The 15864-nt window shown below is 36.5% G+C and overlaps 1 protein-coding gene across 4 annotated transcripts in view; it reads right to left on the bottom strand.

The window, feature by feature from the left end:
* The window catches only part of SGF29 (SAGA complex associated factor 29), a 45122-nt gene extending 29725 nt beyond the window's left edge, over nucleotides 1-15397 (bottom strand). Inside the window, exons 1-5 of one of the 4 annotated variants that reach the window (XM_033945096.1) lie at nucleotides 15318-15397; nucleotides 13661-13740; nucleotides 8173-8270; nucleotides 7983-8058; nucleotides 5769-5841 (exon numbers count right to left, since the gene is read on the bottom strand). In XM_033945096.1, the coding sequence (XP_033800987.1) occupies nucleotides 5769-5841; nucleotides 7983-8058; nucleotides 8173-8247 (224 nt within the window). In that variant the 5' untranslated portion in view covers nucleotides 8248-8270; nucleotides 13661-13740; nucleotides 15318-15397. Of the gene's footprint in view, nucleotides 1-5768; nucleotides 5842-7982; nucleotides 8059-8172; nucleotides 8271-10440; nucleotides 10582-13660; nucleotides 13741-14723; nucleotides 14771-15317 lie in introns of those variants that run through there. The other 3 variants (XM_033945097.1, XM_033945099.1, XM_033945098.1) reach the window with 3 other exon arrangements.
* Between the last annotated feature and the right edge of the window lie 467 nt (nucleotides 15398-15864).

Below are 15864 nucleotides of genomic sequence, written 5' to 3'. Positions count from 1 at the left end.
AATGTATTATATTGAGAATAAGATTTAAAAATGAAATATATTAATTATTATAAAAACAATATTTTAACACTGTATAAGAAAATTATAATTTTATGAAATATATACAAGAAATAATTGATTATTGACAGAAATACTGACATAAAATCTATATTTTAATCAAATATTCATTCAAATTAATTCAGTATGAATATGATCTATGAAAACGATTGAAATGCATTATTATTAAGATCAATATTATATATTTATTTAATACTGGATATATTTAAGTTATATGACGATATAGATATAGATATATATAGAGAATAAGAGCTATATTTGAAATATGTTTATGTATTAGAAATATTATATTACAAGTATGCATGATATTGAATTTAATTTTATAATTCAAATATATTTAATTCTCAGTAAATATATAAAATTTTATAGATTAAATGAATATAATTTTTAATAATATAAGGGTGGAAGTATATAGAATGTATTGAATTCAGAAATATATTTTAAATAATATAATGTATTATTAGTTGCCTGGAGATGGAGATGTAGGTTTTGCATGACCAATGCGTGTTCCAAATCAGAATAAGATAATGGGTGGGAGGGGAGGGAAAATAATGGGTGGGTTAGGGGAAAAATTTTCAATGAAGGTGCTAGGAGCTAATCATGTAAACAATCATAGAATATTGAATAAGTATAATTATTAATCAGATGGATCTAAAAATGTATTCGCTGAATGTCAATGGTTTAAATCATCCTATTAAGAAAAAGAAATTATTATCGTTCCTTAAAAATCAAAATGCGGATATTTATTTTATTCAAGAAACTCATCTTTCGGAAATTGAATCAAAAAAATTATCTGGAGGTTTTATTTCTAAATGTTTATTTGCACCGGCTTTAAAGAAAAAAGCTGGAGTGGCTGTTCTAATAAATAAAAAATGTAATGCAGATTTTAAATTAATTAATTATGATCCCTTAGGAAGATGGGTGCATGTCGAAATGGTTCTGGGAAATACTACCCTGAATTTATTCAATTTATATGCTCCTAATACGAATCAAATGGAGTTTTTTAAACAAATTCAACAATTGCTCTTACCACTGGCTACATCTAATTTAATAGTAGCAGGGGATTTCAATGCTGTAATGGATCCGATATTGGATAAAAAACCAAGTAAAGTTATGAAATCATTAGGCTTAGATAATTTGATACTATCTTGTGATTTAGTAGATATATGGCGAATTCTTCATTTTAATGATCAGGAATTTTCTTTTTGTTCTCAGGTCCATAAATCTTTTTCACGAATTGACTATATATTTGTTTCTAATAATATAGCGCAGCGTGTCTTAAAAGCAGTAATTGATCCCATTATAATTTCAGATCATGCTGGTGTGTGGATTAATCTTCAAAATTATGATGCTGAAAACTCTGATTTAATTTGGAGATTTAATAATGATTTATTAGCGGATTCAAAATTTCTTGAAGATTTCAAAATAAAAATGCAAGAATTCTTTCAATTTAATGAATCAGATGATATTAATGTTGAGATCTTATGGGATGCTTTTAAAGCAACTATGAGAGGAAATATTATTTCATATTCAACATTTATTAACAAACAAAAAAAAAAACAATTTATTGAGATGGGAAAGCAAATTAAATTATTAGAAAATAAATTAATTGAGAAATGGGAAAATAATACATTACAAGAATTATTAAAATTAAAAGTTAAATACAATGAAATTTCTTCTCAAATTGTGAGGAAAGACATTTTCAACAAACAAGTACAATATTATGGAAATTCAAATAAAGCTGGTAAATTATTAGCAAACTTTCTAAAAGCAAAGAAAAGAAAATCTAAAATTATTGCAATTAAAGATACAAAAGGTAACACACATACCAACACAAAAGATATTATAACACAATTTCTTGATTTTTATAAAGAATTATATACTTCCAATTCTTATAAAAATAAAGAACAAGACGGATTAACTTTTTTAAATTCATATAGTGGACCAAATATTCCAGATCATATAAAAGGAAGTTTAGAAGAACCTATATCTTTAAAAGAATTAGAAACAGCATTGAAGTCTCTTAGAGTTGGATCCGCTCCAGGTGGAGATGGGTATACTGTTGAATTTTATAAATTTTTTCAAAATATCATATTACCACATCTGTTAAATTTATATCAATATCAAATAAAGAATGGAAAAATTTCTGGTACTATGGCAGAATCGATAATTATAGTCTTACCAAAACCAAACAAAGATCCTACTCTGGTTTCAAATTACAGGCCTATTTCATTATTGAATGTGGATAACAAATTAATGGCTAAAGTATTAGCATTAAGATTGGCAAAAGCTCTCCCTTTCATTATTGATGTACATCAAACAGGATTTATTGCTAAAAGACATTCATCAAATAATACTAGATTAGCATTCCACTCATTAAATTTAGCAAAAAATATAAATGATCCAGTTTTTTTAATATCTTTAGATGCAGAAAAAGCTTTTGACAGAGTGGAATGGAATTTTATATACCAAGCTTTACAATGGTTTGGTATAGGATCCGGTTTTATTGAAATGATTCAGACATTGTATAGCTCTCCTGGAGCAAGATTATATATTAATAATAATTTATCAAATAGATTTAACTTGCACAGGGGAGTTAGACAGGGATGCCCTCTGTCTCCTTTACTTTTTGATATTGTCCTAGAACCTTTATTAATTGCAATAAACAAAACTAAGGAGATAGAGGGAATATCATTTAACAATTTTGAATTTAAAATATCTGCATATGCAGATGATATATTATTATATTTAAGAAAACCGGAAACTACTATTCCATGTATACTTAATTTAATAGAAACATATGGTACTTTTTCTGGATATAAAATTAATTGGAACAAATCTGAAATTCTCCCAATAAATGTTCATTGTACCAAAGGATTATTTGACCCATATTCATTTATTTGGAAAGATGATGGTATAAAATACTTAGGAATTATGATAAAAAATACAATTGAAGACACAGTCAAAGAGAATGAAAAACTTTTATTGAAAAAAATAACAGAAATGTGTGAGCAATGGAATCCATTACATCTTTCTTGGTGGGGAAGAATTCAAACAATTAAAATGATGATATTGCCTGTGGTTTGTTACCAAATGAGTATGATTCCAATATTTTTTCAGGGGTCATTTTATAAAAAACTTAACAATGTTCTTACAAAATTTGTTTGGTGTGGGAAAAGACCAAGAATCGCTTTAGTATCATTACAAAGACCAATTATGGAAGGGGGGGTAAATTTTCCAAATTTTTATAGGTATCATCAAGCCTATATCTTAAGACAGGGTATGTATTGGATCCTCCCAGACCTTTTAGAAAATGTACCAGATTGGCTGTATTTAGAATGGCGGCTCCTGTTCCCTTTATATCCAGAACAGTTAATAACTATAACAATGCCTAAAAGATACAAAGACCACAGAATATTATTTGACACTTGGAAAACATTGAGATATATTAGTAATCTATCACCTGAACCTATTGCTAAATCTCTAAATCAATCAATATGGATAAACTCCAGGATCAGAATTGGCGGATTTAAAATCGTCTGGAAACAATGGATAAATGCAGGAATAAGAACATTGAATGATATCATATCAGAAGGTTCACTGCTTAGTTTTTCACAATTGCAAAATAAATTTGGATTAAATAAATCACAATATTTTAAATGGATGCAATTGAAGCAGGCCATTCAGGTAGGGTTCCCTGAATGGAAAAATCTAAATAATCAATATAGTCTACAGGTTCTATGTTTCCAGACGGATTTGTTGGGTCACCAAGCCGCAAAATGGTACAAATTGATATATGGATTTTTAAATAAAAAAAAGAAAACAGGTCTTAGGGATATTTGGAGTATTGAGATAGGTCAGACAATTTCTGAATCTCAATGGCCACGATTTTGGTCCTGGAGATTAAGATCTACAAGGTCAGCATCTATGAATCAAACATGGTTATTTTTATTACATAGAGTATTCTGGACCCCAACGCGCCTGCAAAAAATAGATAGTACTAGATCTAATAGATGCTGGCATTGTAAATTGGAAATAGGGACGTTAGATCATTTAATCTTTTTTTGTCCCTTTGTAAACGCATTTTGGAATTTAATTTGGCCCCAAATTAATAAGTTACTAGAGAATCACGTAGGACTCTCGTATGACACCATATTATTTGGTACTGCAATGAGAACTAAGAGTCCGATTTCAGCAAATAATAATAAGCTATTACTAATACTAACAGGAGTCGCCATGCAACAAATTACTCAAAATTGGAAAGATTACACCAAATTAAATTATACGTTCTGGTGGAATTCTGTTTGTCATATTTATAAAATGGAAAAAATAATAGCGTTACAACAGGGAAATCATCTTAATTTTAACAAAATTTGGCAACCATTGACAAAATATTCTAATGATTAGTTCTTAGCACAATGATAAATAATTATATATGAATGGGGTGGGATTTGACTAAATAATGGAAATATACTATATAAAAAGGGGATGGGAATTATATTTTATATGCTAATGTATAATCTTTATCATATTATATTTTAAATACGATGTATTATTAATGATAATATTTTAAATATGTTAAAAAACTTTATTGTATATTATATTACTCAAATATTGTAAGAATGGAAAACTTATAAATAAAAATTTAAAAAAAAACAAATTGATATATGGATTTTTAAATAAAAAAAAGAAAACTGGTCTTAGGGATATTTGGAGTATTGAGATTGGACAGACAATTTCTGCATCTCAATGGCCACGATTTTGGTCCTGGAGATTAAGATCTACAAAGTCAGCATCTATGAGTCAAACATGGATGTTTTTATTACATAGAGTGTTATGGACCCCTACGCGCCTGCAAAAAATAGATAATACTAGATCCAATAGATGCTGGCATTGTAAAATAGAAATAGGGACGTTAGATCACTTAATTTTTTTTTGTCCCTGTGTAAATGCCTTTTGGAATCTGATTTGGCCCCAAATTAACAAATTACTAGAAAATCATGTAGGACTCTCATATGACACCGTATTATTTGGCACTGCAATGAGAACTCAGAGTCCGATCTCAGTAAACAATAATAAGCTGCTATTAATATTGACAGGAGTCGCCATGCAACAAATCACTCAAAATTGGAAAGACTATACCAAATTAAATTATACGTTCTGGTGGAACTCTGTCTGTCATATCTACAAAATGGAAAAAGTATTAGCATTACAACATGGGAATTTTCATAATTTCAAAAAAATTTGGCAACCATTGACTAATTATTCTAATGATTAGACTTCTTAGCACAATTATAGTACTTATATAGGAATGGGGTGGGATATGCATAATTTTTAGAATCATTAATTGTAAAATGGGGAGGGATTTATAACTTTTGATTATATATAATTTATAATATATACTGTTTATAAATTAAATTGTATTAAGGATAGATACAATGATATATAGTAATTAATTATATTACTTGAGATTCAATTATTGTAAAAATTGAAAATTTAATAAATAAAATTTAAAATAAATAAATAAATAAATAAATACAGTAGATAGACTTAGCAAGCTTAATAAAAGTATTAAGCTTGCTAGGTCTATCTACTGTATTTATTTCATTTATTCACATTTGAGATTATTCCGTATTGTATTTACATTCTTCCTGTGGCTAACATCAGGCAGTCCCAGGTAATGTTATAAAAGATAAGGGCCTACCACTCACTTGCACTCTGCTTCTGCATCGGCCTTGGCTGTGGTGTAGAGTCCTCGCAGCTTTGTCCGATAATATGGGGAAACTGAAACAAACAAAATATTGTGATCCATTGATGGGAGGATGAATAGATTTGTTTTAATGGGGAAAATACTGTCCTTTCAATATTCAGCCTGGCTACCAGAGCTTATGCAGGTCCTGGCAGATATTCAACCAGGACCCACATAAAGGAAGCAGGTGCTCTCTGCTCCTCCAATTCCCCCTCCCTCCCACCCATGATGGGAAGGACTGATCAGGACCGCCAGCCTTCACTGTGTCTCTCCCTCTCTCATGTACCTTCTCCTGCAGCCTTCTCCCAGTCAGTCTCTCTCTCTCTCAATCTCTCTCAAGTGCCTCCTCTCTCAGAGACTGCCACCTGCTCCCTTCACCTTGCACACTGCAGTTGCAGAAGAAACAATATAATTCCTACTTTCCCGCTGCAATTCAGCAATCTAAGCTTTAGTCGCATGGTGCAGGAAGTTTGGACTAGTTTAGCTGTTTCAAGTCCCACAAGACTTGAAACTACAAGACTTCCTGAATTTTCTGTACTATGCAGCTCATGCTTTCAGAGAGTCTAATTGCACCAGTGAAGCACAAGAACAACCAAAAAGATGAGTCAAGGTGGGCAAAAAATCTCAAGCAACAGGGTGTAATTTCTAGGCGACAAAGCAACCTGACACCTGAGATTTGTCAAGCCCTAAGCTGACTAATTTTATTTATTTTAAATTCTTTATTCATTTTTGCATGTTACAACAAGTGTAGCAGATAAACTCATATGAACTTAAAAATACACACTTGATTAACTCTCATATAAAACATTAAGTATAACAATTCATTACAAATTAATAGTCTATAATATTTTAAATATTATGTAATAAACCTAATATTTAAATTATTCTTATTAAATAGAAAATCCTCCCCTCCCATCCCTTCCATCACAATATTACATACAAGTACCATTACATTGAAACTATTGATATAATCATATATTATGAAATAACAAAAATAAAACCCACCCATTTCCCTTCTAATCAAATATCTTATCTTGGGAAAAGTTAATCATTCATTACAAAAATCTGTTAATGGTCCCCAAATCTTCTGAAATTTACCAAAATATCCTTTTTGCGTTGCTATTGTTCATTCCATTTTGTATATATGACATACAGAATTCCACCAAAGTTGTAATTTAACCTGTCATACTTTTTCCAATTGTATGTTATTTGCTATACTGCTACTCCAGTCAAAATAAATAAAAGTTTGTTGTTATTTGACGAGATTTGACTCCTTGCTCTCATTGTTGTTCTAAATAAAATAGTATCATATATCAAGGCTACTGGATTTTCCAACATCCTATTAATTTGAGGCCAAATTGATTTCCAAAATGATAAAACGAATTGACAATAGAATAAAATATGATCTAATGTCCCAGCTTCAAGATGACAATGCCAACATCTATTAGACTTAGAGCTATCTATTTTTTGTAAACGAACAGGGGGTCCAAAAAGCTCTATGCAAAAGAAAATACTTATGTTTCCATTGCGTCTTGGTCATGTAGTTAGTATCAAAATGCCAAGGTTATATAAAGAGCATAAAATATTTGTTGATACCTGGAAAACTTTAAGGTACTTAAGTAATCTAACTCCTATTCCAAAAATAAATCAACAACTCAAACGATTTGGCTAAACCCCAAGATCAAAATTGGCGGTTTTAAAATCATCTGGAAGCATTGGATGTTGGCAAGAATTCGTACTTTGGAGGATGTAATAAATAATGGTAAGCTGCTGGAGTTTTCACAATTGCAACATAAGTTTAGTCTTAATAAATCGCAATATTTTAGATGGTTGCAATTGAAGCAGGCCATTCAGGTAGGGTTCCCTGAATGGAAAAATCTTATTAATTATCATAGTCTGGAATTCTTATGCTTTCAGATGGATTCTATGGTTCATAGGGCCACACAGTGGTATAAATTAATATCTGGATTTGTAAATAAAAAAACCACAAAATGGTCTTAGAGACATTTGGAGCATTGAGATTAAGCATCAAATTAATGCATCTCAATGGCCACAACTTTGGTCTTGGAGGTTAAGATGTACAGTGTCAGCATCTATGAGCTGACTAATTTTAGAGAAAATGCAGGGAAATGAAAACAGATAGGCTGGACATTCTCCTACCCTTTGCAGGACTTACTCTTGTTCTCTGTCTGCATCCTTTCATGTGTTTTCTGGATGTTCACCAAGTTGTGTTCACTCCTAGAGCGCTCCTCCTGTAAAGAAAAAGAGAAAAGGATAAAGGAATTACAGTCTCTAGAACAGAAAAGTAAGGAGATGTCCCATCAAAATCCATAGGATACTACACCCCCATGGTGTCTGCACTGTACCTGCGTTTGTTTGATCAGTTGGTGCAGTTCCCCCAACAACTCTGAAATCCGTGTATCTGCTGAGACCAGCGCCATGACTGCTGCTAACAGTTATATTTCTGAAAATTAAAAAGCAAAGAGCAGGCCACTGTTAGTGATGTCAAAGCCAACTGTGGTAAAAGGGATAAAGAGAATGGGACATGATATATTGCCTGTGGTTACAATCAACATGGAGGTGAGGAGTGGCCTAGTAGTAGAGATCCTGCCTCAGAGCCCTGAGGCTGTGGGATCAAATCCCAGTGCTGCTCCTTGTGATCCTGGGTAAGTCACTTAATCCTCCATTGCCTCAGGTACAAAATTAGTACCTGTATATATGTAAATGGCTTTGAATGTGTAACCACATATACAAGTCCCATTTTCCAGCACCATTATATATAGGTACTTATTTTGTACCTGGGGCAATGGAGGATTAAGTGACTTACCCAGGATCACAAGGAGTAGCGCTGGGATTTGATCCCACAACCTCAGGGCTCTGAGGCAGCATCTCTACTACTAGGCCACTCCTCACCTCCATGTTATACATCCCACAATGCTACTCTTAAAACCAGGGACAGGAAAAAGGAAACTACACAATTACTTAGGGACCTCAACTGTTCCAGATTAATTTTTGGGTGCATTTTGCTCTAGCAATAGTGCTTATTGGATAGAGTCTGTCCATATCTGTACAAACAGGTAGATTTTCATTTGCGCAAACAGCTGGGAAGAAGTAAAGTAGAGTCAGAAAGATCCAAGGCACTATGAGAGGAAAAGGAAGTTCTGGAGACCAAGGCAAATACGTAATAAGAAATTGTATTATGGAGATACAGACCTGCCTAGTCTCTTGCTGAGTGGCTTCCTCATATCACGGCAGGAAACCTTCATTAAATGTCATCTCCCTATGCTGGGGGCAGCAGGAAATGATGATTCATGAAGATTTCCTGCTGCCCCCGGCATGGGGAGGCTACTCCTTTTGCCTCTGGCCGCCAATCAGCTGTGCTAGGTGCAGAGCAATGGGCTGGGCTGGGGGCCCGACCCACTCAGCAGATTAAGGTGGCCTCCCTTGGCAGCGACTAAAGGGAGAGAGAAAGGGAAGGCGTAGCAAGTGGGTGAAAAAGAAAAGGAGGGAGATTATGTAGGAGGTGAACAGATAGGGAGATCAGCCTGAAATACACATTTCTACCTCCTAATCATTTGTACATTCTATCACACACCACCTTACCGCTAAACAATCTGACACTTCATAAAACTACCTTACACAGCATCCTACACTAACGCCACCCCACCCAACTCCACTCCACTCACCATGTACAGAATTCCCTTCTTCTCCACACAAACATAATCCCCTAACTGTCCCTAATATCTCCCACACACCAGCCATTCATCTTCACAGATACAATGTCCGATGTCTCCATGGCCACACTCATACATAACACCACTAGTTCCCCCACCCCCACCTGTATACTTCCTCTCACTCAGCCCTACAGAATTTCCCCTTCCATGCCCTACTTCTCAACCTCCACCACCCCCAATCCAGCATCTAACCTTCACTACCCCACAGGTATCCAATATCTCTCTGCTTCACTACTGCTTTCCCAAGGTGGCCAACATGTCCTCCCATTTTTCTTTTCCCCTGATACCACCACTAAGGTTACAGTATGGCTCCAGAAAAAGGAGAATGGATTGAGACATCTGGGTTTTACTTTCATTGCTTTCAATGGAAGTAAAACCCAGATGGCTCTATCCGTCCTCCTTAATGACATTGCTTTCAATGGAAGTACAACCCAGATATCTCAATCCGTCCTCTTTTTTTCTAAAGCTATAGAGAAACCCTAAGTGCACCACCACAACCTATCTTCATCCTCTACTCTAGCAAACTCATCCATACCCGCTTGAAAAATAAAGGCAGCACAGTAGCAAGTTTTTGGGCATCACACATGTTTCTGGCCTTCCAGGTTCCATTCCCTCTGATGCAAACTTCCTGTCAGAGGGGTTGGGATGTGGTAAAAAGCCACAAGTAGAGAATGACACGGTGGCTGTTACACGCGGGTAGCCACTGAAATGGCGGGGGGAAATGGTGGGGCTTATTGCTGGCATGGGGACAAGGCCATCCACCAACCCTGGAGCGGTGAATGGCCTTGTCCCCGCAGTTAAGGGAGAGAATGTGCATGGTCACCGATCACGCGCGGTGGCCCCTCCCTCTCCCTACCTACCTACCTATTGGCTGAATATATCTCCCTCCCTCCCTCTTACCTTCACAGTGCATTAGTAAAGTAACTTCCGGTTGCATCAGAGGAGAAGCTTCTCGAGTAACTTTACTAATGCGCCGGGAAGGTAAGGGGGAGGGAGATTCTCGGGCCGCGCAATGGGCGCTGAAGGGCGGTGAGGTGGCGAGAGGAAAGGGTGGTGATGGGGAGAAGATACCTAAGTGACCACACAACATGTTTTGCTTTTATCTTAGTATGGTGCAAGTGTACTATGACCAATACATCTTCATCACTTAACTGCACTGTTGGGCATCATGTGCCGTTTTATATTAGCTCACAATTCTCTAAAATGAAATGGGCTGTTTACCTCTGTTAAGTCTAGGGTCTTTCCGTGATTTATTGCTTCTTACAAGTCAAGCATCTATGAGACAGACTTGGTTCTTTTTGTTGCATAGAGCTTTATGGACCCCAGTTCGTTTACAGAAGTTAGATAGCTCTAGGTCTTTTTTTTTTTGGTTTTAAGTTTTTTATTCATTTTTCATATAACAAGTGTACAATCTAAATTCATACAAATTCATTAAGTATACACTTGACATTCTTTCATACCTTACTGTAAATATAACATTTCATTATATACTCTTTTACTATAATTTTTAAACAGCATATAATACTTAATAAGTAATAAGTATGTCAACTATTACTCAATTATAACCCCCCTCCCTCCTATTACTTTTGGAAATGCATACAATAAAACAAAATATAATGTTAAATTATTTATATTTTATGATGAATAAAATAAACCCATCCACCACCCCCTTTATCAAATATCTTATTATGCTAAAATTATATCATTCATTGCAAAAGTCTGTTAATGGTCCCCAAATCTTCTTAAACTTATCTACCCTTTTTGTGTTGCAAATGTACACTCCATTTTATATATATGGCATACTGAATTCCACCAAAAGTTATAATTTAACCTGTCATAGTTTTTCCAATTGTGTGTTATTTGTTGAACTGCTACTCCAGTTAATATAAATAAAAGTTTGTTGTTATTTGAAGAAATTTGACTCTTTGCTCTCATTGCTGTGCCAAATAAAATCGTATCATATGTCAAGGCTACCGGATTCTCCAACATCCTATTTATTTGAGGCCAAATTGATTTCCAAAATAATAATATGAATGGACAATAAAATAAAAGATGATCTAATGTCCCCTCTAGGTCTAATAGATACTGGCATTGTAATTTAGAAGCTGGGACTTTAGATCATTTAATTTTTTTCTGTCCTTTTGGAAGTTAATTTGGTCCCAAATTAATTCATTGTTAGAAAATCATGTTGCCCTTTCCTATGATACTATTTTATTTGGTACATCTATGAGATTTAAGAGTCCAATTTCTGCAAATAATAATAAACTTTTACTAATATTGACGGGGGTTGCCATTCAACATATTACTGGAAATTGGAAGGATTATACTAAGCTTAATTATACCTTTTGGTGGAATTCAGTCTGTCATATTTATAAAATGGAGAGAATGCTTGCTATACAGCAAGGAAATTATAATAATTTTAAAAAGATTTGGGGGCCATTGATTACATATTCTAATGATCAGACACCTTAACCACCCCTTTTTTTTATTATTACATATGGTTATAAGTAGGGTGGGATTGGGATATATGATATTTGTTTTAACTGGCTTATTATTAATGAGTGGGATGGGTGGGGAGGGATTCTTTTATGCTTTGATGATTATAAGTAAGAATGTCAAGTGATTTGTAAAATTTATTTTTGGTTGAATATTACACACTTGTTGTAAGATATGAAAACGAATAAAGATTTTTTTTAAAAAACAACAAGTCAAGATGGAACACCATTTCTCAAACTATTTTTCTTGAAACTTGCTATGGGCTGGCTTAGGAGATGAGGAAAGGAATAACTCATTCAGTGGCTGAAGGGAAATGGGGAAGACAAGTGGGCAGAAGACGCTGAAGAGAAATGGGGAACAGAGAGTGGGGAGAAGATGCTGAAGGGAAATGGGGAAGACAGAGTAGGCAGAAAACGCTGAAGTGGAATGGGGAAGATAGAGTGGGCAGAAGACACTGGAAGGGAAGAAGACAGAGATGCCAGACTATGGGGGGAGTGAAGAAGATGGGTGCTAGACCAATGGGGGGGGGGTGAAGGAAGAGGCATAATAACAGAGCAAATTTAAAGACGCAGAGAGAAGACAGACAGAATTGAATGAGAAGATGAGGAAAGCAGACCAGATAACAAAGGTAGAAAAAAATTTCTATTTATTTTCTTATTTTTGCTTTAGGATAAAGTAGTATATTAGTTGTGCTGATAAAAATTTATAAACAAAGTCCTGCCAGCTGAACATCTCTTTCTCAAGTTCAGCAGCCAGAACTTTGATTTATAAGGAAGGCATAAGCTAAATATTGCAGTACTGAGGCTTGTATGGATGCTGCAGGGATAGTAGTCGCGGGGATTGTGCAGGGACAGTGGTCACGGGGATGGGGCGGGGACAGTGGTCACGGGGATGGGGCGGGGACAGTGGTTGCGGGGATGGGGACAGGACAGGGACAGTGGTCGCAGGGACGGGCAGTGAAGGGGACAAATTTTTTCCCCGTGACATTCTCTGTATTGTTTCTCAGCCATAATCGATTCCAGCTGCTAGCTCTTTCTCCTGTTCTGCTCCTCCTGGTGCTACATTGACTGGTTCCTTACAGATCATCTCCTGGGATTGCTGGTGCACACACCCTCTGCCTGTTGGGTTGGATTTGGGCTAGCTCTTTTTGGTTTTCATAAAACTTTCTACAGTAGATTGAGCTCTCAAAAAAGTACATCTTCTTGAATATTAACTGGCTGTAAGACTGTATGCAGAGAGCGCTTCCTCCTACTTTCTCCAGGAGGTGCTGCACTTTCAGCTGCCATGGGTGGCTCCAAACCTGCCCACAGTAGAAGAAAATGCAGTCTACCAATGCAGCTTTGGGGCTCCTAAACTTTTGCCCTGGGTCCCAATACATCCAATACATATCAGCCATGCAGAGAAAAACTGAAATCGAGCATCCTCCGCCCCCACGCAAAGCACTAGACTGTTCGCTAGGCTGATTCACAGCGTTTCAAAGCTTTTACAGACTTTCAAAAGCCAATGACATCACAGTGTTGCTCAGTTTAACCCTTGTACTGCCGTTCAACCCAATCATCTTCGCACAGTGGTGTTCGAGAATTACTAATAGCTATAAGCATCCTTCTCTGGGGACTGTATTTACCACAGCACCATTCAGCTAGTGTTTCCTTCCGGCCTGTAACTGGTGTAATGCTTTTCCTTGCTGTTACAAGTGTGTAATCACTGCAAAAAAAAACAAAACACAACCATTAGTATTATAGTCTCTTCTGATAATGCCCAGGGCAAAAAATAAATATTGGAGACAGTTCCTTTAACTTTAAAGTGAATGTGCCTCTAGCAACGTAAGTAACGTAGAAATTCCCCTTTGTTTACAATAATGTTTTGTTGCAATAGAGACAAAATCTTTGCTAGTGGTAAGTTGAAAGAATGCTTGCATGCTCAGAACCTGCCTTAGTGCCTACAGCCATTCAAGCTGAGCTCCCCAACATGCTTCATGAGGGTGGACGGAGCTTGCTACTTGGTCTTGGTGCAGGGCTGCTGCCTGGACCCAAATCTGCAGTATGGGTTGATCAGGCCTGCTGCATGCAGGAACTTGTAGTCTTGTTTCTCTTGGAGTGTACAATTTATGAAATCGGAACTACAAATCCCTGAATGCAAGGACTGGATTAACTCTAATTGGTTAATCTGGAGCCATTTTTGTGTCTCCTGCCTTGAGATGGGAAGTAAGGCCTGGGCTGCGCACAGGATGTAAATACTTAGAGGCACAAACATTTTTGTTGTTGCCATTGGCAGTCGTGAAGCAAGCAGGTCATACTTGTTCCAGCACAGGCCAGCCCTACCATCAGGGAAACATATTCCCAGGATGACCTTGTGGCACTGGCATAGCAAGCAAGATACAGTAGCTGAAAAACAGTGTGCTTGTGGCTAGAGAATGACACAGGGAAAAAAAATTGGTCCGCGACAACCGTCCCTGTCACCGCCCTATCCCTGCAACCACTGTCCACGTCCTGTCCCCGCAGCATCCATACAAGCCTCAGTACTGCAATATTTGGCTTATTCCTTCCTTATAAATCAAAGTTCTGGCTGCTGAACTAGAGAAAGAGATGTTCAGCTGGCAGGACTCCGTTTATAAATTTTTTATCAACAAAACTAATATATTACTTTATCCTAAAGCAAAATAAATAAATAAATAAATTTTTTTCTACCTTTGTTGTCTGGTTTCTGCTTTCCTCATCTTCTCATTCAATTCCTTCCATCCACTGTCTGTCTTCTCTCTGTGTCTTCCATTTGCTCTGTTACTGTGCCTCTCCCTTCACCCCCCCCCCCACCCAATTGGTCTCCCCCCATAGTCTGGCATCTCTGTCTTCTTCCCTTCAAGGGTCTTCTGCCCACTCTGTCTTCCCCATTTCCCTTCAGCCAGTGAATGAGTTATTCCTTTCCCCATCTTCTATGCATTTGCCAGCCCATAGCAAGTTTCAAGAAAAATAGTTTGAGAAATGGTGTTCCATCTTGACTTGTAAGAAGCGATAAGTCATGGAAAGAACCGAGACTTAACAGAGGTAAACAGCCCATTTCATTATAGAGAATTGTGAGCTAATATAAAACGGCACATGGTACCCAACAGTGCACTTAAGTGATGAAGACGTATCGGTCATAGTACACTTGCACCATGCTAAGGTAAAAGCAAAACATGTTGTGTGGCCAGTTAGGTATCTTCTCCCCACCACCACCCTTCCCTCTCGCCACCTCACCGCCCTTCAGCACCCCTCGCGCAGCCCGAGAATCTCCCTCCCCCTTACCTTCGCGGCCCGTTACTAAAGTAACTCGCTGAAGCCTGACTGCAGTCGCGTGCGTCTGTGGGCGGAAGTTTCGCCTCTGACGCCACCGGAAGTTACGTCAAAGGAGAAGCTTCCGCCCACAGACGCGCGCGACTGCAGGCAGGCTCGGCAGCTTCAGCGAGTTACTGTACTTTACTACCGCGCCGGTAGGTAGGAAGGAAGGAAGGAGGGAGGGTGGATGGATGGCTTTGCACCCGTGCCAGCAGTTTCACCCCCACCGTTTTAGCGGGTTATCCGCGGCATTCTCTAAAACAATATATGCAAAAAATAAACACCTAGACAATTGCACCTCCCCTCCCTATATCTTATTACGTATCTGTCTGGGATTGATGTGAAAATGATTTTGCTATGACTGACTCCTATCCATAAAATATCAGTTTCATGTTCCTTTCCATTTTTTTTTTTTTACTATACACTGCCAGTTAAGCTAAAGGTGGTATAGCAAGTCCTGGCTAAATAAACTACAATTCAAATTATTTGATAACATCATTGAACTCATCGTCCTCTA

The sequence above is a fragment of the Geotrypetes seraphini genome, chromosome 5 (genome assembly GCF_902459505.1).
Source record: "Geotrypetes seraphini chromosome 5, aGeoSer1.1, whole genome shotgun sequence".
NCBI lineage: Eukaryota > Metazoa > Chordata > Amphibia > Gymnophiona > Dermophiidae > Geotrypetes > Geotrypetes seraphini.
This window is presented reverse-complemented; position numbering and strand designations above follow the sequence as displayed.